At 46.3% G+C, this 27,376-nt stretch overlaps 1 protein-coding gene across 2 annotated transcripts in view; it reads left to right on the forward strand.

Annotated features, from left to right (window-relative positions):
- Positions 1-27,376, forward strand: part of PDCD4 (programmed cell death 4) — a 572,963-nt gene that overhangs the window by 363,745 nt on the left and 181,842 nt on the right. For both annotated transcript variants that reach the window (XM_086922777.1, XM_086922778.1), the window contains exon 8: positions 6,219-6,336. In XM_086922777.1, coding sequence (XP_086778903.1) covers positions 6,219-6,336 — 118 coding nt within the window. The remainder of the gene's footprint in view (positions 1-6,218; positions 6,337-27,376) is intronic.

The following is a 27,376-nucleotide window of genomic DNA, read 5'->3' on the forward strand; positions in this document are numbered from 1 at the left end:
AGAAGGCACATTCGATGACAGAATATCAGTGACCCCATTAATGAGGAAAGCAGCCGACTGGTGGACGGTGAAAGACAATATCTCAAAGGCTCTCACCTTCCAAATTGCTCCATCTCCCATGGTTATAACCACGGACGCCTCGCTTGAGGGCTGGGGGGCAGTATTGCAGGATCTTCAAGTGAGCGGTCATTGGATGCCCGAGCAGCGCACTTCCCACATCAATCTTCTGGAACTCAAGGCCATTCAGTTAGTTTTGCAAGCCTTCCTTCCAAGAATTCGGAATTCCACGGTGCTGGTACGTACAGACAACACAACGGCCATGCACTATATAAACAAGCAAGGCGGGACAAGATCTCAGCTTCTTTCAAGGGAAGCCCAAAGAATATGGAACTGGGCAATTCTCCACCGGGTTTCTCTTTCGGTAGAACACCTCCCAGGGATGCTCAACATGACAGCGGAAGCCTTGAGCCATCTAAGATCAATGTGTCACTAGTGGGAGTTGGATCAAAACACTCTTGACGAGGTCTTTGACTGTTGGGGCACTCCGACCATAGACCTGTTTGCGAGTCCAGAAAACAGAAAATGCCAATCCTACGCAAGCAGGGATCACCATCACAATTCTCTGGGGAATGCTCTGTCGATAGCCTTGAAAAGCGCATTTGTTTATTCCTTTCCTCCAATACCCCTGATTCCGAGGCTAATCAGGAAACTCAAAGCGGAACTCTGCAGAATGATTTTAATCGCACCAGCGTGGCCTCGCCAGTTCTGGTTCACCGAGCTTCTCCTTCTCTCTCAAGATCAGCCAATTCACCTGCAGCCCATCCAGTCTCTATTGACAATGTCTCAGGGTCAAGTGCTGCATCTAGACCCGAGCTCACTCCAATTGACAGCGTGGCTCCTGAGTACCAAGAAATCCAGGATTTGAATATCACTCAGGAGTGTAAGGACATACTGTCTCAATCCCGGGCTCCAAGTACAAATATGACTTATCGTGCCAAATGGGAAACTTTTCTGCATATGGTGTCAGCGGGAGAATCTCCATCCGTACACTTCTGCTCCTCACCAGGTTTTACCTTACATTCTTTCAGAATTCAGACGAACAGCTTCAGGTCCTTTTCTGTGGTCTGCAAGGATTATCAAACAATTCCTAAAGGGTCTCTTCAGAGTTTTTCCTCCAGTCCGGCCTCCACCTCCTGTTTGGCAACTCAATTTGGTTCTCATGAGACCTCCATTTGAGCCTATTAACAGAGTGGATCTTAAATCCCTTTCATGGAAGGTGTGTCAGGTCCTTGATCCTCAGAATCGTACGATGCTTAAATGGGTTCCACCTCCCGACAGCCCCACGGTCTGAATAAAACAGACACTATGGAGTGATCAGACGAGGGAAGGGAAGGATGGGGACAGCAGGGAGGGAGACCTGTAACGAGAACAAGGCACTATGAGACAAACACTTACAGCACAGTTATAGATAAGTTTTGCGCTACACTGTTCATAAGATATCGAGCATTGTATTGGTAAGTGCAATACCTGTAAAGGAAAATAACGTAACAATGCCTGGCAGCCAGGAGTCCAGAGGAATGCAGCCAATTGTAACCTGTGAGAATAACAGGATATCAGTACCAATTCCTAAAGTTCCATAAATACTGAATTCATGAAATATCTCCAAACATACCCAGTGGGCTGATAAAGGTCTCTTCAACAGGGGGGAAGGTGTATGGAGCTGGACAGGCAAAAGCTCAACCAACCTCTGCTGCGTGATACAAAATAAATAAGGATAGTTATAATTCCAGCATTGCTCCAGTATTATAACCCAAATCTCCCTGGTTATTAGCACCATAGAAGTATCCAATCATAGAGGAACATAAGGTGTGCTCCAAATCAGGTGTTTAGCGATTATACCAGCATACATAACCAACAACTTGCTGGTTAGTTCGTTTACCAACGATAGAATCCTTATCATTTAGGAAAAGTAAATGTTGTGTACATCAGTGGCTCATAAACAAGAACTCTCCCGTAAGCACTAAGATCAAGTGTCTCTCCCGGGAAAATGAACCATTGAATAAGCAGATAACCTTCTTAAGACACAGAATGTTGCTTATCAACCTTTAACCACAAAGCTGACCTAAGTTAGTAAGTTATACTAACTTCCAGCAGTCCCGCAAGAACCTGTGAATCGGTTCCGCCAACAGGACTGGGACTTAAACTAGAAATGCTGCAATCGACAACCAGCCCGATATCGGAGGAAGCCAGTCGCATGCGATAACAACAGCAGTCCCGCAAGAACCTAAGGAATGTTCGGCCCATGGGACTGCTACAGCGGTAAAACAGGAACGAATGCAAGAATCCACAGAACAATGGTGTACTGAAGGAAGAGTCTATAATTAGAACAAGGAAAGAGAAATGGTGGTGCGAAGCACCCCTACCAATCCTCACTCGGCGGCGGTCTAAGAATCAACGGCCCCGCTCTGTGTTCCGGCAACAGACTTGAGCAGAGGCGCGCTGACGTCAGACACGCCTCTGCCCATTGCCTCATGGGAAGTGTAGTTTCTTCCTTCGCCTTCCCCGTTCCCGCGATTCATGGCTTAGGGCAGTGTTCTTGGTCGGCCCCCGCCATGGGTTGCTACAAGGTGGCTCTTCTCTTGGCTCTAACTTCAGCTAGATGGATAGGTGAGCTCCAAGCGCTTACTATTATGGAACCATTTTTACAGTTCAAGAAGGACACTCTAATCCTGAAAACAAATCCGAAATTAATTCTGAAGGTCCCTTCGGATTTCCATTTGAACGAACCAGTGGTTCTGAAATCTTTTTTCCCTCGACCATCGTCTCCAGCAGGAAAGTCTCTACATTCTTTAGATGTCCAAAGATGTTTAACATTTTATCTAGAGCAAACAAGAAGTTTCAGGATGTCCTCATAGCTCATCGTTGCTTACAGTGCACCGCGGAAAGGGTTTCCGCTTTCAAAACGGAGCATTTCAAGGTGGAATTCCAGTGCAATTCACTTTTGTCACCAGGAAGCGGGCAAGCCGTTAGACAGAGATCAGTCTCATCCTCTTCAGCTCTCTTCACTGGGGTCCCTATCGGGGACATTTGTAGAGCGGCTACGTGGAGTAGTGCCCACACATTCACAAAGCATTACTACTTGGACTCTGCCACAAGAAGCGAAGCTGCAGTTGGACAAGCAGTCCTGAGAAATCTTTTCCAATGAGAGTTGAGCTTTCCCTACTATCCCTCCTTCCTATGATTGCACATTTTGTAAAAGATAATGTTTCCTATTTGTTATAACAAGGTATAGTTGCTTCCTACGAAAGGCAGTTTTCTAAGATGTGTTGATACTCTTGTAACAAAATGTGCTCTTATTGCTCACTACTAGATACTCTGATACAAAGCATGGGAAGTTCCAATACTGGGGCAAGAAAACACGTTACTTACCTGTAACTTTGGTTCCCCGGTATTGGTAACTTTAATAGATTCCCATGTGCCCACCCTCCTCCCCTGGGAAAGCTCAGCCTCTTGCAAATGTGGTTCGGTTACACAACGGCTACGACAATCTGAGGCTCTGAGGCTCTCTCAGAAGGGTTCTATGGGGTGAGGCTCCTCTGATTGGTTGTTGCAGTTTTTTGGTCTCTTTTACAAAAAGAGGTGGTTATGCTACAAAATGACTACTGCTATGGTATTTTTTGTTTACCGAGGCTCCTATTCCGACAATGGGGGAATTATACAAAGCATTGGAATCTATGAAAGTTACCAATACTGGGGAACCAAAGTTACAGGTAAGTAACTTGCTTTCTTCCGAATGATTGTTATGAGCAGAGCAAAAAGAGTCATATGTGTTTTTAAAAAGAACCCTCTTTCACCCGAGGCTCATGCAGGCTTGGTGTTTGTCTACAAAATGATGCAGCTAATCACCTCATAGGCTTTTGATTTCTTTTTAGGTCTCCGCTGGCGTGGGCTGCGCACATGCGCAGTCTCGCTGGTGAGATTTTATGATTTAGAGGGGATTTCAGTAACGGGCTGCAAGCCCCGCCCCTCTTTCCCATTGGACGGCGTCACCATTTATGCTGAACAGTGGCCAGCCATTGGGAAAGAGCATTCTGTGACATAGACTTTTCTCTTTTTCTGCCGTCCCACTTGGACGGCCAGGCCTGCTTTCCTTCGGAAGTAAAAGTTTTCTTATCTTTTTGGGGCCAAACACATGGCCCCATAAAGATAATAAATGTTTTACTTCAGGAGGAAAGTAGGTGAGGAGGTCTAAGTGGGACGGCAGAAAAAGAGAAAAGTATAAGTCATGGCTAGCGCTTGTTTATCCAGCACTCGCCCCCTCCTCTCGCCCATCCTCCTGCTGCCTCCTTTTAGCGTGTTCCTTGCGCTTGTTCTTTCTAAAAGCGTGCCTGTCTCTGTATAATTATTAGTTGACAGGCTTGAGTAACGTATGCCTATCGCTGAAGCGTACGTAATATTCTATTTAATTTAAACACTTTGAGGAGCGTGCCCGTCGCTGTATAAATCATAGCAGACAGGCGTGACTAAAGCGTGCCTATCGCTGACAAACTATATTGACTTCCCGCAATATAGCCACCGTAGAAGGTGCGTAGACGTGATGAGGAAACAACCACCTCCGCACAATCCTCAAGAATCCATTCACTCACAAGCGCTTCCAGCGTCATTGAACATGCGCCCTGCCTCGAGCGTTGCCACCTTCGCCTCGAGCACTGCTGGACTTGCGCACAGTTTGAATAGCTCATGCATAGGCCAGAACTGCTGCCACAACAATTTAAAAGGTAAGTACAAACATGGTTTGACAGTGCCTCTTGTACGGCGAGTACTTGGCAGTATGTAGTCCTCTTTGCTCCTAAATTCATGACGATTTCCGCTTACTCTGCGGTTTTCGTCCTCCACAGTGCCGCAGTTAGTCGGCTCATCTTCTGTGTATAACTGATTCATACCTGTGGGTACACAGTACCAGTGTGTCTCCCGCTTGTCGCCATTTCTGTAAAGATGGGGCTCACCAGGAAAGTATTGAAAGTACTTTATTCCATTTAACGGCACGGTACAACGAAACAGGTGCTGAGCCTCCGACAAGCCCCCTAGTAACTGTCTAACATCCCACGTCATGCATCCCCACATTCAACCTGCATTCCAAACACTCCAGTATTGCACTAAGCCATATCCTCTAAATATGCAATGGATGTTTTAGCATGACTTAGCAAGAAGTCTCGCCATTCCAAAGGATTTTTCTTGGGTTATTCATCTTGGTTACAGGCACTATACCATCAGTAAGGCACCTTAGCTTCTTTGCATTTCATCTTGCCACTGAAGGACCATCCGATGCTCGTGTGATGCGCGCAACTGCCTCTAGGTTGAGTGCGCTCTATATTAAACTGCAAAGAAAAATCCAAAGGAAGAGTAACAGAGCATATATACTTGCAAAAACAACAGTTGATAGACAGAATGCAGAACAATGTCATACATTCACCCCAGTACAGAGATCTGGGCCTAAATCCATCGTTATTTTGCTCACCATGCCATTCCCGTTTGAACCCAGCCATATGCAAATCATTCTTGACCCTGTGCCTCATGGGAACAGTCCAGACTGAACTGCCAAGCCAGGTCCTCCCTGGACCGGAAACAAGCATCCTAGGACCGCTTTCGGGGTTTCACCCCTCTTTAGCCAGGATAGCTTGATTCCAATTGGCATGGAGAGCACAGGACCCACGTCTAGGCATACCCATCCCAATTGGGGTGACAAATGCAAAACAAGCATTGGCATAGCCAATAGGTCTCGCCTTTGGGACCTTATAAATGTTTAGTTATCCAGCACAATATCCTTGGTGCAACAACATCAAGTGTTGCATGGCTAAACACTTATAAGGTCCCAAAGCCGAGACCTATTGGCTGTGCCAATGCTTGTTTTAAAAGCCATGCTGCACAGCATTGGGAATGCTGTATTGCTTGACCAATTGACAAAGCAAATAGTTTCAAAGGTGAGACTTATTTGCTTTGCCAGTGCTTGTTTGATTTTGTTCTGTTGATCTAAATGTGCTTTAGTTTTAAGTTGCTGAGCTTTAGTTTTATGTTGCTGTACAGAGAACACCAGAACTTGTGCCAAAAAATGTTTCCATTAGTAATTCCCCCTTTTATCAGTCTATTCCTAAGGAAAATGTGTTTACATGTTGTGTGGACATTTCTGAAACTCCTTTTCAAAAACCTTTTTTCACTAGAGCTGCTTTAGACCGGGCAACTGTGTTGCTGAGTTTGACCATTGGTGGAAAGAAACGCATAGACCATGTATGGGGATCAGGAGGCGGCCAACAACCAGTCAAAAATCTTGTAAAAGAGGTAAATTATTTAGAACAACTATGCTCAAATGTATGCTTGAATTAATAGTATCATGATAATTATTAGCACTGGAAGAGTTTACCTGGTTTTGTAGTGTGCACCTAATATATTTACTCTTCTAAGATGCAGTTGATTCTTAGAGTTGTAAGGACATGCCGTTTTCCTAATGTCAGTAACCCAGTTGGACTAAGCCCATAAACCTGAACTACTTTAAATCTGATTCCCTTAGGAGTCCCCTTTTAGCTTCATCCATGTATTGACCGTACATTTCAAAATTAGACTTTTTTTCTGTGAAATCTAGTTCTTTAAGTTTGTGTTTTACCACAGACTCTTGCAGATGATTTACATGCAAATGTTGATATGAATACGTTTTTGGAAGGGCATCATTTGGTAGGCAAATTACATTACTTCGTTAAGCATGCAGGTGCGCATTCAATACTCTTGTTGCGTTTTACCTGTAAATCATAGTATTTGTAATTTAGAATTACAATTTCTTTCTTTCAACCACATCTTAAACACAATTGTTTATGTATTTTGTCACAGCAGAAAACAAATGCATTGCTAATCTGTGTTGGTCTTTCTTTCCATCTAGGATCTTTACTACTCTTTCACACATTAAACATAGTTTGTCTTCTGCTTCCACTACTTCTGCATTACTACCACATAATTCCTTTTTAAATGTGCCTGCCGCAGAGTTGGTGTGGGATTTGAGGATATCAGCTAGTTGATTAGTTGGGTCAGCCACCCATCGATTTGAAGTCAATAAAATTTAACAGAACCATGCTTTCCTTTAATACTTTTAAGTGTTGATAGTTGAATACTGCATAAATATCAGTTGATGTTTTATTTTTTATTATTAATATGACTTGCTAAATTTAATTTACACCAAGAGGGGTTATGAACTTGTATTTTATCTATATTGGATTGGATAGCAGCCTACCTTGAATCAGCATGTTGAATGATAATGTTCTGCATCATAGCATCTCGGTTGCTAGTCTAAAACATTAGAGTACGTCCTCACTGCATGTAGGGACTCTGAAACTTTTTTCATCAAACATATATATATATATATATATATAATCAATAAAGAGGATGAAGAGACGAACGATCAAATGTTGCAGATATGCTTCTACAAAGGTAAGATTTTTGAGTTTTAGTAATACCAAAAGAAAAATCTATCTGAGAACTACGTTGTTGTACCTACTTCTCAAATTACTCTGTAACAGGTTTCATGTTTAAGTAGTGAGGAAAGGTGTAGCATGACAGACTTACATTCTAAAACTTAGTGTTCTGTTTAAGAATTCCACAGGCTTCCACTATCTTCGATGCCTGGTATTCGCAGTTGCCTTAGTCTTTTTAAAAAGTTTTTATTAAATTGTGGGGAATCTGGAACGTTCTCTTTTCACACTTGTATTTTTCTCATGAATTTCTCTTCACTTTACCTTGACATCTTTGATATCCAGCAATCGTAGTAGTGGTTTTCTTATTCTCAAGGGGTTTTTTCCCGTCCAAATGCCTTCCCTGTTTGTGAAGTGTTGTGGCAGGAAGAAGGCTGCCATATACCCACTCAAAATATGTATGGAGTGCTTACCATCTTTCCAAAAGGTCTAAAAAGACCCTTAAGGATAGGGAGGGAATAACACTTTTTGGTAAACAAGAATATTTGAGGGCAAAGGAGTTGAAAAAAGGCAGAGAAGCACTCTAGGTAACCTTTGGTTTCCACTATGATGGAACCCCAGACTACTTTCACAGGGAGAGGGCTAGGAAAAAAGGATAGGAAAGAGGGGAAACAAGAAGACTCTGTATTGTAATTTCCATCTGCATCATTCACGGTCGAAGACTTTGACGTCTCCTAACGCCTCGTCTATGACCTATTCCCCTTGGAGAACAGGTTTAACGTGACAATACCACTAATCCACACAAGTTGGGGTGGTTAAGCAGGTATGCTGCAAGTGGTTTCCAAATATCTGATGGTTTCGACACAGTTGGCAGTTCCTCAGCATATAATAAAAAATTGTCTCTGCAGTATACAGCGTCTTGTATCCAATTCGTCAGGGTTTAGGTTTGCTTACTGTCCCAATGCATAACCACCTTGGTTTTTGCCAAAAGCAACAGTATGGCAGTTCATTTCTTTTTCATCGATTTCACAGGTATATGCAATCCTAATAAACATAATTGTGGTGTGCATGCAAACGTACACAAGATCAATATACCCAAATGATGAGTCACTATTTCCCAATTTTTTTTATCTTATCACAATTCCACGCTAGGTGTCCAAAGACTGCCTGATCAGCTCCGCAGCTCTTACATCGCGCATTGTCCCGTAGTTCATATTTATGTAATTTGGTTGGAGTGTGGTAGGCTTGATGAATGTACTTGTAATGAATAATACGGAGGGTACCATTAGGTGTGAGCAGTGTAATAAGTGCACAACATGATGCCCAGTCATCATCTGTCAGGGGGGTGTCTAAAAGTTTGTTCCAGTTGTCCCAGGCCTTATGTGTTTGTGTCCCATTTCCGCTTGAACTAGCTTCTTTAGTCTCAAGGTTATGTTAGTGTGAGTAGGTGTGGCTATCAACGTCTGCAATGGCTGTATCGTTGGAGGCTCCGCTGGGAATGTGGGGTACAGTTCCTTAATGGCTGCCCTTATTCTGTGATAAATAAATCTGAATAGCAGTGTCTGGTTGCTAATGTAGGACAGGTCGTCTAGTGTGATGAAGGTACCATCGGGGTATAAATTACTCATCTGTTTGATGCATATTTGTTCTAGGATTTTCATGCAGTTTTTTTCTTGTGTGACTGACAGCGCAGGGTAATGAGCCAGTGGTAGATTTGGGACATAAATCGGGGCTTTGCCCGCTTTTTGACTAATGTTATGCCAAACATCCGATGTCGTCCGCACCGTGTTTATTTCTCGCGCCGATAGGTGTTGTCGAGTAAGTGTGAGTATACTTTGCAGTGGTAATTGGATCTGCATCACCATCCTCCACTGCTAAATGTGGCAGATATCTCACCGGGTGGTACCAATAGTACGCGTATTGTGCCTGTGCGCATAAATAATATAAGTGGATATCCGGGACTGTGAAACCTCCTGAGTCATACGGAAGTGTCATGGTTTGGAGGCTTATGCGGGCTTGCTTCCCGGTCCATTTCAGCCTGCTGAAATCCGAGCATATCCGTTTAAAAATAGGAGCTGGTGGTTTTATTCGTATATTAATAAAAAGATATAGCAGTTTGGGTAACAGCACCATCTTTATTAGTGATATTCTATCAGCGAGTGATAAAGGCAGTGTGATCCATCTGGTTATTTGCGTTTCTATGTGGTCTATTGAGGTTTCATAATTATATCTTCGTACTAATTCCGCATCTCGGTGCACCCAGATACCTAAGTACTTGATTGGATCTTCATGCCAAAAAAGTGGAAATTCCATTTGTGGTGCTTTAGTGTGTGCTGTTAGTGGTATAACAGCCGATTTACTCCAGTTGATGTGTAGTCCCGAGATGTGGCCATACTTTATATACTCACGTAGTATAGGAGAGAGGGTCTCTTCTGGATTACGTAGGTATAGCACCATATCATCTGCATATAATGATAGGATAATAGGTCTCAGACTGACCCGCAGTGCTGCATGTGCGTGTTTCTGACAGATTTTACAGGCTAACGGTTCCAAAGCAATGGAGAAAAGTATTGAAGACAGCGAGCAGCCCTGTCTGGTACAGCGCTGTGTTACTAATGTGTCCGATATATGCCTATTTACCTTGATGCGGGCAGTGGGTTTGTTATATATTAGGGCAATCCAGTTGATGAGCATAGGTGGTAAGCCTATTGCTTGTAGTATCGCAAACAGATAAGGCCGTTCAACAGATTCGAAGGCCTTAGCTGCATCTAGAAGCACCGCCACGGCCTGCAACTCCGGAATCAGCTGATGTAGAAGAGCAAATATGGTGCGTAAGTTATGTGCTGTGGCATGAGTGGCTGCAGTATTGTGGCTAGTATCTTAGCGTCATTGTTTATCAACGATAGGGGTCTATAAGATTCCGCCTTGTCTGGTCTCTTGTCTGACTTTAAGAGAGCCACTATAAGCGCTTCACGTAGCGTTAGGGGCTTAATTTTGTTATAAGCTTCATCATACATCTCTAGCAAAGGTGGGATGAGTAGATCTGGATATGCTTTATAGAATTCAGCAGTATATCCGTCTAGCCGGGCGATTTACATTAGGTAGCGATTTGATTGTTGTCAGTACCTCTTCCTCCAATATAGGTTGAGCGAGGTATTCAAGGTGTGTGTCAGATAGCCATACCAAGGCAATATCTTCGATGTATTTTAAAATGTTGGCCTCATGTGCTGTGTGTTGCGACTTATAAAAATCACTGCATGTTTCTACAAATGTGTTAAGTATGCCCTGGGTATCGTAGTGTAGTTGTCCGCCGTCATTCTCTACCTGAGTAACTGTATGCTGTTTGTGTTCTGAGCGTAACTTTTGAGCTAGTACTCCCAGTTTGCGCACTACCTGGTGTCGGGAGATGTATTTTATTTCATCATCTGCTAGCGCATTATATCTATTCAGTTCTTCCCGTAGTTCACTATGGGTGAGTGCACTGTGGGACTTGTTATACTCTTCTTCTAGGCGTGGTATGCGATCATCACACATATTCAGTTGTTTTCTGATATCCTTCAGGATACCAGCATTCGTACTTATACAGACACCCCTCAGCGTGGATTTAAAAGCTTCTTATAAGGTACCTGCACTTTCAACTGATTTTCCATTGTTAACAAAATAATCTTCTATCGCCATTTGTATTGTGTCTTTAATTGTTAAATGTTAATTGATATTTGTATAGCGCTAAATCACCGTCGGGTCTCTTAGCGCTAGGGAGGAAGTAGGTTAGGCAGCTAGACGACACTAGGGTCCAACGTGAGATTAAGCTGTATTTAGTGATTCCCTGAACAGGATAGTTTTAAGCTATTTCCTGAACTGAAGCAGGGAGGGTTCCTTTCGGAGGTGCTCGGGTAGCGGGTTTTAGAGCTGGGGGGCTAAGATAGAGAAGGCTCGACCTCCCTTCGATGCAATCTTATACCGAGGGCAGGATAGCCGACAGGCCTGGGATGACCGTAGTGTGCGGCCCGGCACATAGGTCTCAAGGCGTTCCTTTATGTAAGATGGGGCCTGCGGGGGAGCCTGTTTTAATCCGATTCATAAGTCGGGAAAGGGAGACAGGGTCCAATTTGGGGAAACTGGTAAGCATTTGAACTGGGGCGGCTTCCTGAGGTAGGGGAGCGGAGCTATAATTAATCGAGATATTGTCAATGTCAGAAAGAATATCAATCACTTTCTGCAAAAAAAAGGCTTGGAAAGTGTTGCAATCAATGCAGTCATCTTCTGATTTCTGCTCTGATTTTTGGCTGAGTTCCTTTAGGATTCTGAAGGTCTCTTTCTGTCTGTTTGCAGCTGTAGTGATTCTGATCTCATAATATTCAGCTTTAGTGGTAGAGATGTGTTTTTTGTATAGGTTGAGTTGTCTTACAGATTTCTTGCTCAGCTGGGTCATAAGTTTTACGCTATCGTCTCTCTGTGTGGCGGAGCTTTATCTTTATATTGCTTAGCGATTGATTGTACCAGGGAGCCCCTTTTCCCTTATCTTTGATCCTTTCCCTTCTCTCTGGTGCTACGTGATCAATGGCTGCACATAGGCTGTTCGTAAGGGTTTCACATTCCTGATCCAAGTTTCCCTTTCTAGTCTTGGGGAGGGGAGAGGGGGGGACCTGAGGAGCGTATCCACTAGAACTGTAGGTTCAATTGATTTCCATTTCTGTGTCATTTTCCATTTGTGAGGAGGTTTTTGGAAGGTGGGTGTCTGTCGGTATCCAGCAGCAGATAAGATAGTGATCACACCACACACAGGGACTGATATCTATAAGACTAGACCGCGGTTGGGAAGTCCAGACGAGGTGGGTAACGGCGGAGAATGCAGAGCAAACAAAAGGCTAGAGAGGTATTTAAAAGTGATTTCTTAGTTTTAAAAAGGAGCGCTGTCAACAAACATAATCACGTCATTTTTTAAAAGAAACAGTCACAAATGCGAGCGCATGTGAGGTCAGGCAGCCGCCTACTCACCGAAATCCCTTTATAGATGGGAACTAGGAGCGCAGTGGCATTGAATCGCCACACAAATGGTGGGCGTATGTAAGTCAGAATTGTTAATGCCAGTAGGACAGGTTTGTGGTCAGGGTGGTGTGTTATGTCTTTAGCCCATGTGGATGCTTGGCTTGTGAGAAGCCAGTAATCCAGTCTCGACCAACTGGTTTTTGCAGTTGAGAAATGGGTGCTATCCTGAGTTGGGGGTTGCGCATGCGCATGCGCCATACGTCAAGCATGCGGAATTCCGTCATGCCATTGAGAATAATTGAGGCTGCACACGTGTGATGTTCTGTAGTATTATGGGATCTGTCCATCATGTCATCCAGCGCTACATTCATGTCTCCTCCCCATATCAGTTCCATATCTGGTAGAGCGCGTATCTGCGTTCAGAGGTGCATAAAGAAGTCAGGATCGTCATTGTTCGGACCATACACATTAATGATGCCTATTTTTGTTCCCCTTAGGACACCTGTGACAATGACATATCTACAGTGAGGATCAATAAGCGTCTGGTGTAAAGGAAACTTGTACCCTTACGTATAATTGTAGTGACCCCCTCGAGCATATGAGGAATATGTAGCAGATACTGCCATCTCTGCCCATCTGTTGCCTATTTTATCTGTCTTGTGCTTGAGTAGATGTGTTTCCTGAAGCAGCGAGATTTCAGTATGATGCTTGTCAAGATAGGCAAAGACTTGCCTAATCTTTTTGGGATTGTTAAGGCCCCTTACATTCCACGTTATGGTTTGCAAGGGTGTGGCTTTAGCCTTCGAATATGGGCTTGACATTACCAATTGTTTCTTTTGGTACTTAAGTTGCGTGCTTTGACCATAATCAGTGTATGCTCATGTGTACTACCCTGGAACGCGTGACTCAATTGTGCGCATGAACATGGCGTCCTGGCAAGCATACACTGTCAGTGTAATAACATCCCACTCAGTACCTCCCCCCACCAACTCCGCCATCCCAAATATGGCAAAGGCAAGTCCCCATAACTGCTAACAGTTCTGCTCCCTCAGTTCCTTCCCCAGGTCATCCACTAAATCCAAAAACAAAGGTTGTGGTATACACGGGGGCGGCGGCCACCAGCTGACTACCACATCCGAGAATCGGCTGGGGGACCACGCCACAAGCATATAATAATATAAACATCTTGAGATATCATGTAACAACCACGATCTAAAAGTCAAGCATTCGTGTCAGACGTAGTAGGAATATGGCAGTAAAACAGTAGAGTACATGATGAGTAATCATATAACCACACTTTCATATCCTGTGGCATACCGAAGTTCGCAGGATAACTTACAGAAAGTCTAGGAGTTCTGTGAGTTCGCTATATCCACCTCTTGATAGTAAACACCATGTCCATTTGGTTTCTCTTTTATTCTACATCAGAAGTGGGATCCTGTTCAGCGTTCATTCCCCTTGGAGATTTACGACGCAGGGTCTGTGGGTGCTTCAGCTGCAAATATTTTAGAACTTCCTTAGGGTCGTTGCAAATCGTATTTTTGCCGTCTTCCGTGATTTTCAGACAAGCGGGATATAACATAGCATAGGAGATGTTCATACCTCACAATATTTTTCTTCACTTCAAGAAATTTATTTTGTGCTTCTTGTACTTGTGATGTGAAGTCCGGATAGAGGGAAATATTCATTCCTTCTTGGTTTAGTGTTCCAAGCTCCTGAGTTTACGAAGGGCCGCATCCCTGTCGCTGTAATTTAGTATCTTGGGGATTATGGGACGAGTGGAGCAAGAGATTTGTGAGCTGGCTCTACAATGAACACATCAGAGAATGTTTCTCTGCCAAGGAGATTGATTAAGAGTGTTTGTGTACCGTTCCATGTTCCCTGTTCCCTGTTCGTGTCGATTCTGCCACTCCCATTATGCGCAGGTTGCAGCGGAGCGACCCAGTTTCCAAGTCTTCTGTTTTCGCCAAAAGAAACTGTATTGTTTTATCAGCTTTTGTTTGTTTCAGTTTGATTTGATATTGCAAATCTTCTCATTCTGATATTCGGTGTTCTGCCATGTCTATGCGTTCTGTATGTTTGTCCAGCCTTTTTGACATGCGGTCAACTCGATAGGTCAAGGAGTCTATTTTCCCATCAATGTTAGATAGAGTTGACTGTATTGTGGCGAACATTGACTGGAAATCCACTGTTGATTCAGATCCTGACGCAGTTGTGTTTCAGTGATTCTGTGATGGTGCCTCATTTCCCGTGTCTCCCGTCTTCCGGTGTTGTTTGAAATGTAACTTAGGCTGGTTTTTAGCCGGTTTCCCCATTGCTGTAGCTCGCTCGGAGTAGTTTTATTGATTAGTCGGTTCAATTGCAGCAGTACAGGCTTCAATACAGCTACGAGCACACGAGGGCACGACGCAGCGTGAAGGCCAAAGGCTATGTTACGGTGTGTGTTCAAGGGCCGTCTGCCTCTAGCTTGGTACCTCAGCACACTCCCTGCATCAGTAGTACAGGCAAGGGGCAGTTCCGTAGTTTTTTCCGTTGGTTTCGCAAAGTGTGCAGCTGTTGTGGTGTAGGCGTGACACCATCTGGGAAGTTGCTCATATGCCCATCAGCAATGGCTTCTTCTCCATATCCCAAAGCGATCTCGCAGAGAAATCAACGACCAGGGTATGGACTGTTGCAAACTGGAGAAGAAGCGCAGGGCCACGTGCAAGGTGCCTTGTAGTTGCTCGTTGGATAGAGCGCTCGCAGTATGGGCGTTTAATGGGTCCACTGTAATTTAATGGGCATGCTGCTTCGGTTTTATGCTTTCCAATATGTCTCTGCGCTCCATGCGGGGTGTGCTATGCACAGCTGGTTATTCCAACTGGGACTGCTCTTTCACCGCACCACGTCCCCACCATCCAGTGTACCATCCAATCTGTTTCAAACGGTCACCTGCACGCCCTACGTTGATGGCGCTGCTCCCCCTGTGGTCGCTGTCCGGGCCTCTCACCTCAAAAGCGACAGTGCTGGCGTGCAGGCTCAAAGCAGTCGTGTTTCTTGGTCCTGCCGCCCCAGGCGTGTGCCAGCTTTATTTAATATTGCCACCACTATTTCGCGCTAGTCGACACAAGCAGTGCGCTTCGGGGTGATGGGGGGTGCACTTGTATGCCATCCCAGCAGGCGCCTCTTACCGGGTGTTCCAGCGCCGTATCTCTCCAGGGCCTTCACTCTTCTGATCACGCGTCGGGCCGCACCTCGCCTCCAACGCGGCACCAGTACCCACCAGGGCGTCACAAGGCCAGCACAGTTAGGCGAGGCAGCAGTCGGCCGTCAGCGACCACCAGTGTCCGCAGCCCATCGCCGCCCACATTCTGCAGGTTGGTCACAGCAGCGGCCACGTTCTCAGGCCGGCTCCGCACAGCCGCGCCCCGGGCTTGGGTGCCGAGAGCGTCGCGACGTAAGCAGCTTCAGGCTCCCAGGTGCCGCCCAGCAGGGATCTCCGTCTCGTCCTGAAATGACCCAGAGCTCTGCAAATCAAATCGGCGCGTGCAGACCCCTTGCCAGTGGTTTCAGTAACACTGTCCCTCCGTTTTGTGGCCAAAACCTCAGGTTAATACCCAGGATATAATTGCAGGATTGTGGCGTGGTTGGGAGAGCTCGCCTTTGGCGCGGCCATTTCCAAGCACGGCTAGCTCCGCCCCCCAATAGCCATTGCACCTTTAATGTAGTTGGAAACCCTAGTGCATATATCCTAAGTAGCCAAAGAATATAGATAATAAAAACCTTCAATATAAGGACAGGGCCTAATTTTTTTTTTAATCGGGGCTAAAAATCTTCCTCTTGGTTCCTTATAAAGGGGGCAGAATAGCATAAAGTGCACAGTGCTCTGAGCTGCCAAATTATCACAGGGACATGGCTCCAATTTATCTTCCCACCCTGATTGTGACAGCAATGTCTATGCTATCCTCTACGGATTGGGGTCATCAATAGTCTTTTAATGAATTTGTTTTCCATAACTTGTAGCTGACGGCTGGTATGGTATCCCCACACTCCTGCACTATATGTTACAACAGGCACATATTTGGTTTTATACAGTGTAACCAGTTCAGTCACTGGATTAAAGCCCAGCAAAGCGGAAAAGCCCCTTAACTACCCTGCCCGCTTGTTGCACCCTTGCAGTAACGAGCAGATCCCAACTCAACCTATTATTAAAAGCATTCCCTAAATAATTAAAATTGTTCAGTTTATCAATTCTTTTGTCTCCCACCACGTATTTCCTTGTTTTTGTCATTTTAGGGCCAAACCATGATATACGATTTTATAAAATTCACTTATAGATCAAGATTCAACATAAAATCTGGGAATGCATTAAGAAGTTTTTGGAGGCGGGACCTGTGTGCCACGAATGCACGGACAATCAATTTCTTTATCTATTAAAAAGGGCTCTAACCTATTGCTGTAAATTAAAAAAAGAAAGGGGGCCAAGATACATTCCTGCCGGACACCTTCCGTGGAAGACATGGGCCTAGTTTTTTCCCCTTAGGGGCCATATCTTATAACAACAGAGGTCGATGCATGGAGCCTAGGAAGAAGAGAAATGAAAGCCTCATCCACTCCCATATTCCCAATAAGGGCCCACACATTCTCCCGATTTACAGTGTAAAAAGCACTGTACAAGTCCATGAAGGCCAGGTGGATAGAACCCTTTATGACCTTTGTGTACTTGCTCATAATCAGTGACAAGTTCCTTCTCCTGAAACCATACTGTGTTCTTGCCATCCCTCCAGTGCCTGTTGCCCAGGTTTCAAGTCGGTGAAGGATGACCTTCCCCAGCAGCTTTGCTGTGGTGTCAATAAGGGAGATTGGCCTGTAACAGGCAGGGTCACTTTGATTACCTTTCTTAAATACAGGGACAACAGTCTCTCTCCAGGATACTGGGATAGGGCCAGTCACCACTGCTTTAAAAATATTAGTCAACAATGGAGCCCATAGCTGGGGATTACTTTTAAAAAGATCTAAAAGGTCCCCATCGGATCTGGCGCTTTCATGCATACTCCGTTAGCTGAGGCTTCCTCAACTTCTGCCACTGAGATAGATACGCTTAGCCTGGAAGCCAAGGTCAAATTTAAGGGCAAATCTCCACTTAAAGCCTCGGAATGGCGGCCATAAGGATTAAATATAGCCGAGAAATGAGTGTTCGAGGCATATGAGCTGCAGATTACACACTGTGCATAGATCGCCACCTAGTGTTGGGCCCGGATCTTTGCAGTAGTTTTGGTCCTGAAAAGTCTTTAGAAGTCACGGGATGGGTGACTCCTCCTTTGGACAATAGTGCGCATGGGCATCGGCTCCATCCGCAGATTGTTTTGTTCCGCCACCGGGCTCGGATGTGTTTCCTGCGCTCCGCGTTGGAACCGATTTTCCTTCGGTGCGCAATCCTCACCAGCTTTGACCGTATTGTTTCGAACGCGTATCCAATCGACGCTACTCTTCAAATCGAAGTCTTTGATTCCGGTCATCGACGAAGGCCTTCGGACCTACCTAGGCCTCACTTCCAGCTCATGGAAAAGACGCCATTTAAAAAGTGGCCTCAATGTGGGTCGAAGTTTCCCCACACCGATCTCCATGAGATGTGCAACCTTTGCCTCTCACCGGAGCACGAGGCCAGAGACTGTTCCGCTTGTGCCTCTTTCCGCTCCAAGAAGACTCTCCGGGACCGACGAGCTCGAAGAACAATGGCTCGTCAGCTTTGATCCCAGACGACATCTTCGAAGAGGGCGTCGACGTCCCAGAGCAACAGCAAGAACATGGCGTTGACAGTAACTCAGAGGCCGAAGATTCAGACGTCGAGGACATCACTCCGGCACAGAGGGTCGTAAGTAATAATGTCGACCGACCCTTTCTCGAGACCTTCTAAAAAGGCTACGGTCACACTCTCGCCCTCGGGCCTGTGTGCACACCGAGACACTGCTTCCCATGCCCCGACTTCGAGCTTGGCAAAGAAGCCTAATAAGCCTTTAGGGGACTTGGGCTCGAGTCAACCTACCCATACTGCTGGCGCACACCTACCGGCACCGAAAAAGAAAGCTTTGTCTTCCTCCATGCCAGCTGCTTCCACATCTAAGCACTCGGCGCCGAAGACTAGCACTGGCTCCTCTGCACCAAAACCACACTCTGAGCCGAGTAAAAAATTACCATCTGACTCCGAAGCTTCGCAGCCGAAAAAACCATTGCAGCCGAAAAAACCATTGGAGCCGAAAAAACCATTGGAATTGGAGCCGAAAAAACCATTGGAGCCGAAAAAACCATTGGAGCCGAAAAAACCATCGGCGCCGAAAAAACCATCGGCGCCGAAAAAACCATCGGCGCCGAAAAAACGATCGGCGCCGAAAAAACCATCGGAGCCGAAAAAACCATCGGATCCGAAAAAAAACATCGGACCCGAAAAAAACATGGGAACCGAGAAAACCATTGGAGCCCAAAAAGACAAATGTTCCCCAAGCTAAAGACACTGATAGAGAACATGTTTCAAAGCCGAAAGATCCACACAGCTCGGCGCCGAAAAAGCCCTCTGCACCAAAGGATCTACCTCCCACAGAAGACTTATTCCATCCAGACACTACACAGAAGACTCTGGTTAAAGAAGCAAAAACTGGTCGACTAACTCTTAGTTGTAAAAAACGACCATTCGACACGCCTGCACCTGCTCCTTATCCAAAGAAAAAGGACATTGCAACCTCTACTTTAAGGATACCTTCTCCTCCTCCTCCACCTCATATCCCTTCACCACCTCCTCCCCTACCACATCACCCCCCTACACCTTCTCCTACTTCGTTAGCAGACGATGATGACAGGGATGACACCTCTGATGACACAGGGGGTGGTGCAGATAGTGAGCCACCAGATCCTTCTAGCCCTCCTGGCTCACCGGACCCTTGGGATGATTATAGCAACCCCAATTTCCATAACGTCCCAAAAGACATATATCCCTCCAGGCCTTCCCCACAAGAGGACACTATGGGATTTAACCAACTAGTACATAGGGCTGGCCAATATCATGGGGTTGACCTACATACTGACCCAGTAGAAGACTACTTCCTTCTGGATACCTTTGACAACTCACAAAGGTCCACTTCCATTTTACTCATGCTTAAAGGTGTTATTAAGCACTCCAGTCAAGTCAGAATTTATATAGCGCGCTACATACCCAGAGGGTCTCAAGGCGCTTGAGGAAGGGGGGGAAGGTTTACTTATCGAATATCCAGGTTTTAAGCTGTTTTCTGAAGGCTAGGTGGTTTTGAGTAAGGCGGAGGTGGATGGGAAGGGAATTCCAGGTTTTGGCCGCTAAGTAGGAGAAGGATCTTCCCCCCATGGTGGCTTTGTGGATGCGCGGAACAGCGGCGAGGGCTTGGTTGGACGAACGCAGCTGGCGGGTGAGGGTGTAAAAGGAGAGGCGCGTGTTGAAACAATCAGGTCCAAGTTCGTATAGGGCTTTGTGTGCGTGGGTGAGGAGACGGAACGTTATCCTCTTGTTGACGGGGAGCCAGTGAAGGTCTTTCAGGTGAACGGAAATGTGGTCTGTGCGGGGGATGTCTAGTATGAGTCTGGCTGAAGCATTTTGGATGCGTTGGAGTTTTTTCTGCAGTTTTGCGGTGGTACCGGCGTAAAGGGTGTTTCCGTAGTCCAGACGACTTGTAACCAGTGCGTGGGTGACCGTTTTTTCTTGTTTCGGTGGGGATCCAGCGAAATGTTTTTTTGAGCATGCGTAGGATGTTGAAGCATGATGATGAGACGGCGTTGACTTGTCTGGTCATCGAGAGTGAGGAGTCCAGGATGATGCCCAGGTTCCGTGCATTGTCCGTCGGTATGGGGGCTTTTCCTAGGGCCGTTGGCCACCAAGAGTCGTCCCAGGCGGAAGGGGATGCACCTAAGATGAGGACTTCCGTTTTGTCCGAGTTCAGTTTCAGACGGCTGTGCTTCATCCACTCGGCTACTTCTTTCATCCCTTCATGTAGGTTGGTTTTGGCGGTGATTGGGTCTTTGGTGAGTGAGAGGATCAGCTGAGTGTCATCAGCGTAGGAGATGATGTTGAGGTTGTGTTGACGTGCGATGGTTGCGAGGGGGCTCATGTAGACGTTGAAGAGGGTGGGGCTGAGTGATGATCCTTGCGGGACGCCGCAGAAGACTTCGGTGGCCTCTGACTTAAAAGGGGGGAGGCGGACTCTCTGAGTTCTTCCAGCGAGGAACGAGATGATCCAGTCCAATGCTTTTCCTTGAATTCCGATGTTTCTGAGGCGTTGTATCAGGGTGCTATGGCAGACTGTGTCGAAGGCTGCAGAGAGGTCAAGGAGGATGAGGGCGACTGTGTCTCCGTTGTCCAGTGGTGTTCGAATGTCGTCTGTTGCTGCGATGAGGGCGGTCTCGGTGCTGTGTTTGGCTCGGAAGCCAGACTGTGAGGAGTCAAGGGATTTTTTTTTGTTTTGGAGGAAGGCGGCGAGCTGATTGTTGATGGCTTTCTCAATGACTTTGGCAGGGAATGGGAGGAGCGAGATGGGGCGGTAGTTTTTGAGTTCGGTGGGGTCAGCTGTGGGTTTCTTCAGAAGGGCGCTGAGTTCGGCGTGTTTCCAGCTTTCTGGGAATGTGGCGGAGTTGAGGGAGCAGTTGATGACGTCTCGGAGATGGGGTGCGATAATGGAGTCTGCTTTGTTGAAGATGTGATGGGGGCATAGGTCTGTAGGGGATCCTGAGTGGATGGAGTTCATCAGGCGAATGGTGTCTTCTGTGGTGATTGGGTTCCAGTCGAAAAGGTTATTCGGAGGAGGTACAGGTTCGGAGGTGAGTGGGGTGGACTGGTTTACGGGTTGGTTGTCAAAGCTGTTATGAATGTCGGCGATTTTGTCATGGAAGAATGAGGCGAGGGAGTCGCAGAGGACTTGAGAGGGGATGATGTCGTTTGAGCTGGCGGTGGGGTTGGTGAATTCTTTGATGATGTTGAAAAGTTCCTTGCTGTTGTGGGGGTTGTTGTCTAGTCGGTCTTTGAGTGCTGATTTCTTGGCTGTCCGGATTAGTTGGTGGTGTTTGCGGGTGGCGTTTTTGAAGGCGGCTTGGGTGATAGTGTTTGGGTCTTTTTTCCAAGTTTTCTCAAAGGAACGAATGAGCTTCTTGGATTTCTTACGGTCATCGTTGAACCAGGGGGCGTTCAAGCAAGGAAGCAAGATTTGATGTTTTTTCAAGGGTGCTAGTTTGTCGGCGGTTTGGGTTAACCATTGTGTGAGGTTGATGGCGGCTTAGTTAGGGTTCGTTGAATAGGTAGGGGGTTTTTGAAGAAGCGATGTGGAGATCTGGTTGATGGTGATTTTGTTCCAATTTCTTCGCAGAGTTGGTTTAGGTTGGTTGTGGATCGTGGTCTTATTGTAAATGAAGTGGATGCAACTGTGGTCCGTCCAGTGGAGGGGTGTGGTGTGCGTGAAGGAGATATGCTTGCTGGAAGTGAAGATAGGGTCGAGTGTGTGTCCTGCATAGTGTGTGGGGGTGTTAACAAGTTGTTTGAGTCCGAGATTGGCGAGATTGTCCAGAAGAGTGGTAGTGTTACTGTCGTTGCTCTTTTCCAGATGGAAATTGAGGTCTCCCAGTAGAATGTATTCTTCCGAGGGGAGGGCGTGTGGGGGTCATGAAGTCAGTGATGTCTTCGCTGAATTTTGTACGGGGTCCTGGTGGCCTGTAGAGGAGGGTGCCTCTGAGTGTGGTCTTGGGGTCGGTGTGGATCTGGAAGTGAAGGTGTTCGGCGATAGCTGGTTGAGACGCGGATGGTGTTCTTGTGGACGATGGCGATGCCTCCTCCTGTTTAGATGGTGCGGTCCTTACGGATGATCTTGTAGCCGTCCGGGATGGCTATGGTGATGTCTGGAGCTGAAGAGGCATTCATCCAGGTTTCTGTTAGGAAGGCGATGTCCGGAGAAATGGTGTCGAGTAGATTCTAAAGGTCGATGGCGTGTTTGTGAATCGAGCAGGTGTTGAGAAGGATGCATTTAAGGTGGTTGGTGTTGGATCTCTGTTTGGTGTTTGTGGGTTTGGTGTGGGTCTTGATGCAGGTGAATTTGCAGGAGTGGCAGGTGAAGGGTCCATGGGTGTGTCCTGTGCTGCTTGGGCGCAGTTAGGGAGTCGGCCGGGGTTAAGTTCTAAGAGGGTGGAGGCGTCGTATGTAATGCGGGAGGGGTGGGTGATGCGGGGACCAGGGGTTCTGGCACTGGGCGCGGTCCAGGCGCGGACGGGCGTAGACGGGCTTACCTTTGGCGCGCCTTCGGCGCGCATGGGGCGCGACCGCTGTGCGTGGACGCTGCACTTAGATGCATCTGTCATAAATGGAGGGGGGGGGCGGAGCGTGGGAGGGGCAGCAGGGAGGCGGTAGCGTGGGGGGAGGGACGGGCTGGAGGCACAACAAAATGGCAGCAACAAAAACAACAACAACAAACACGACGATATTGGGGGTAAATAGTGTCAAATACTGCCGTGGGCACAGTAAGGTAGCCTCAGGGGGCAATGCAGGCAATACGAGCGGTAGAGCGCCAGGAGCACACACAGGCACAGACAATTAATACAGTAATGCGAGGCGCAGGTAAGCACAAATTAACTTAAGGTAAGCACTCGCCAGAGGTCTTTAAAGATCCAGTTAGGGCTCGAATCATCAACCCCCGAATTGAGAAAAAAATATAAGGCTGCCCCTTCAGATCCAGCCTACATTAAAGGGCCTGCCCCATTAGACTCCATTGTAATCTCTAATACATGCAAAAGAGCAAATTCACAAACATCAGGCGAGGCTCCCACACCAGATAAAGAGTCTAAGCTCCTAGACGCATCAGGTTAAAGAACAGCGTCACAGGCAGGAAACATTTGGCGTTTTGCCAATACTCAAGCATTACTGGCAAGATACGACAGAGCACATTATGATGAGGTAGAATCAATAATGCAGCACCTTCCAGATAAATACAAAGACAGGGCACATGAGCTTATACAACAGGGTAAAAACATCACGAATACCTCTAATCGTTGTGCACTAGATGCAGCAGATACTGCTTCAAGGGCAATTAACACCAGTTTCCTATTGCGTAGACATGTTTAGTTAATTTCAGGTTTCACATCTGAAGTACAAAGTGCCATACCCAACCAACCCTTTGATAAGCAACACTTATATGGGCCTAATGTGGACTTATCTCTTGAAAAAATTAAAAAAGATACCAACACCGCTAAATCTATAGGAGTCTTGCAATCGCAAGCTTCCAGGCGCTCCTTTTGCCGCTCATCTTACAGAAGCACCACCAGGGGATACTCCACAGACAGTCTCTCTACTTCGTACAAAGCCCCTACACAATTCACCTATAGTAGGGGCTACCAAAGAGGTGGTTACAGAGGTAACGACAATAAGGGCAAAGGCAAAACCAACAACTCCCGCTCTGCCTCCACCCCTGCTCAATGACTTCCCTCCCCTTCCCCCAACACATTTAAATCCAGTTGGGGAAGACTACAACAATTCCTGCCAGTCTGGACCAACATCACATCAGACAGGTGGGTGCAACAAATAATTCAGTCCGGTTACTGTCTCGAACTAACATCTACCCCCAAACATACCACCCAAACAGCGTCCAAAGTCACAAGAACATCTGACACTACCCAGGCTAGAGGTAACATCCCTCCTACAAAAAAAACGCAATAGAACCAGTTCCATTGCATCAGCAAAACAGAGGAGTTTACTCCCTGTACTTTCTAATTCCAAATATGGACGGATCTCTAAGGCCCGTTCTCCACCTCAGACCACTGAACCTGTACATACAATCAGACCACTTCCATATGGTCACACTCCAGCAGGTTCTTTCTCTCCTTTTACAAAACGACTTCCTTGCCACTATAGATCTCAAGGATGCATATTTCCACATTCCCATTCACACAGCTCACAGAAAGTACCTCAGATTTGTGCTAGACAGTCAGCACTATCAATTCAAAGTACTCCCATTCGGGGACACAACAGCACCAAGAGTGTTTACCAAGTGCCTTGCAGTATTGGCAGCTCACTTAAGAAGACTGCACAATCACGTCTTCCCATATCTCGACGACTGGCTCGTACAGTCAGTGTGTGCAACACACTCACACCACCATCCAATTACTCCACACAGTAAACCACACCAAGTCCCAACTGCAACCGTCCCACGCACAACAATATCTGGGTGCCACAGTAAACACCTCCACAGCGCTAGCTTATCCCTCTCCTGCCGGGATAACAAATATGCAAGCTCTTCTAACCAAATTCCAACCGCAACACTCTCTTCCAGCTCGAGTGTTCATGCAACTCATAGGAATAATGGCCTCTTGCATATTCATAGTGCTATATGCAAGACAACAGATGCATCCTCTTCAAGAGTGCCTAGCACGACAAAGGAACCAGGCTCAGAGTCAATTAACATACCTAGTGTTGGTAGACGGTCGAACGCACTGCTCTCTGCAATGGTGGAACACCAAAAACCTTTCCAAAGGGCGAACTTCCTAGAACCAGTTCCTCAAATAGTCATGACAGCGGACTCATCGCTCTCCGGCTGGGGAGCCCATCTCCTGCAGCACACCATGCAAGGAAGGTGGACACAGCAACAAAAGTTACTCCACTTCAGCCACCTGGAGTTACTCGCTATTTTTCTAGCCCTAAAAGCATTCCAAAAGCACATATCGGGCAAAGCGGTCTTAATGTGCACAGACAATATGACAGCCATGTACTACATAAACAAACAAGGAGGGACACACACTCTGCAACTTTCTCAGTTAGCGCAGCAGATATGGAGATGGGCAATACCTCAGAACATCTTCCTCTTAGCCCAACATGTTCCAGGGGTACAAAACACCATGGCCGATCTGTTAAGCCGACAAACACAACAGATCCACGAGTGGGAACTTCATCCACAAGTTCTTCAACCGTCCTATCAAATGTGGGGACATCAGATAGACCTCTTTGCCACCCACGAAAACGCCAAAACTTTGCCGCCACCCGCTGTCCAAAGGCAATGCGATATGGATGAACTGGTCCGGCAAATTTGCGTACGCTTTTTCACCTCTCCCACTGCTTCCACTAGTGGTGCGCAAACTTCAGGAACATTCCCTCACTCTCATTCTAGTTGCTCCAACTTGGGCCAGACAATCGTGGTACACCACACTGCTCCAACTTTCTGTGGTACCGTGCCAAAAGCTATACCTGTCTCCACGTTTCCTAACCCAGTACCATGGAGAGATCAGACACCTGGATTCAGCTCAGCTCAACCTAGCGATCTGGCTCCTGAAGTCCTAGAGTTCGGTTATCTTAACCTATCTCCTGACTGTATGAACCTCATTCAAGAAGCTAGACGTCCCACCACTAGGGCATGTTAGGAAGCATTTTGTAATATACTGCCATACCAACGACATCAATCCTCTAGATGTGTCTATTCAACACATCATAGAATACTTATTACACCTCCAAAGATGTATCCAACCATGACTGAACTGGGGTGGCAGAGTGGGCTAAAGAACGGTGATGGATTAAACCCAGATCTGTTGACTGGGTGTGAGTGTTTGATTGGTTCAGATGCTCTGTCCATCACCACCCCCATTTGTACCGCTTTGTTCGCCATCAGTTGGCAGGGTATGCTCAGACGTGAGTCCCTTGCTCACTTTGCCACTGGATTCAAGCAAGCCTGGCTGAAGACAGCTGTAATGCCAGAAACCGGTCCTAGGAAGCTTGAATCCGGTCCAGGGAAGGCATGGCTTGGCATTTAGGGCTGGACTGTTCCCATGAGGCACAGGGTCAGACTGATTTGCATATGGCCATGTCTGAACGGGGGTGGCAGAGTGGGCTAAAGAACGGTGATGGATTAAACCCAGATCTGTTGACTGGGTGTGAGTGTTTGATTGGTTCAGATGCTCCGTCCATCTCCAACCCCTTTTGTACCGCTCTAATATAATTTAGCCATACCTCATCAATCAGTTTGGAACAAATTCCTGCTATGTTCCATGAAATACATTTTAGTGGAGCCTTTATGTGACCCTGGTTTACCAATACCACAGGTTCGTTGTCCGTAGGTTGTTAAACTCAGGTAGGAGACATGTGCGGCTCCTGACTAGTAGTAGTGACATTTGGAGCCTTTATGTGACCCTGTTTTACCAATCCCACAGGTTCGCCGTCCGTATATTGCTCAACTACAGTAGGAGACTGGTGCAGCTCCTGGCTAGTAGTAGTGACAATCGAAGTCAGGTTATTGTGTGGTGAATAGACTACGGGTTTATCTCCGCTCTCCCTACTAGTAATTAATCTAGAGGAGGGGATTTGAGTGATTCCACCGAGCCCCTGTTACTGTGTTCATCTATATAAGTTCCTCTCCCTTGAGCATTACAGTGCAAACCCAATCCAATCATTGCAACCGATTGACTAGAACACCCATGTAGTCAGTCAATTTCAGACAACCCGAAAAGGACATCAAACCGGTTAGAGTGAATGAATGAGGGTTAAGAAACAAAACCCGCGCACACAGATTAGGTACAAACAAGTAGAGTGTTACTATACCCGGCAGGGTAACCTATTAGTAGGAGGATAACGGCGTAGTAGTTCCGTTAAAACAGTTCAAATCACACTGTAAAGAGGAGACTCCAACTTTCAGCATATCTATGCCATCAACAAATCCATGGTCCAAATTGTGGAGTAAAAGAAATTCTTCACAGCACACCACATGGGTACGTGTGGTGTCCAAGTTCTGGGTAGAATCACCCTCGATTTAACTTGCCTGAATTCCCATTGGTGTGACGATCTAATAAAAGGAAATATACATCAAAGAACCTACGTTGGACATTTGTTACTGTGAATCATATATAGTAGCACTCTACTTGTTTGTACCTAATCTGTGTGCGCGGGATTTTGTTTCTTAATTCTTAGATGTGAATTCTCA

The sequence above is a fragment of the Lissotriton vulgaris genome, chromosome 5 (assembly GCF_964263255.1).
Source record: "Lissotriton vulgaris chromosome 5, aLisVul1.2, whole genome shotgun sequence".
NCBI classification, from domain to species: domain Eukaryota; kingdom Metazoa; phylum Chordata; class Amphibia; order Caudata; family Salamandridae; genus Lissotriton; species Lissotriton vulgaris.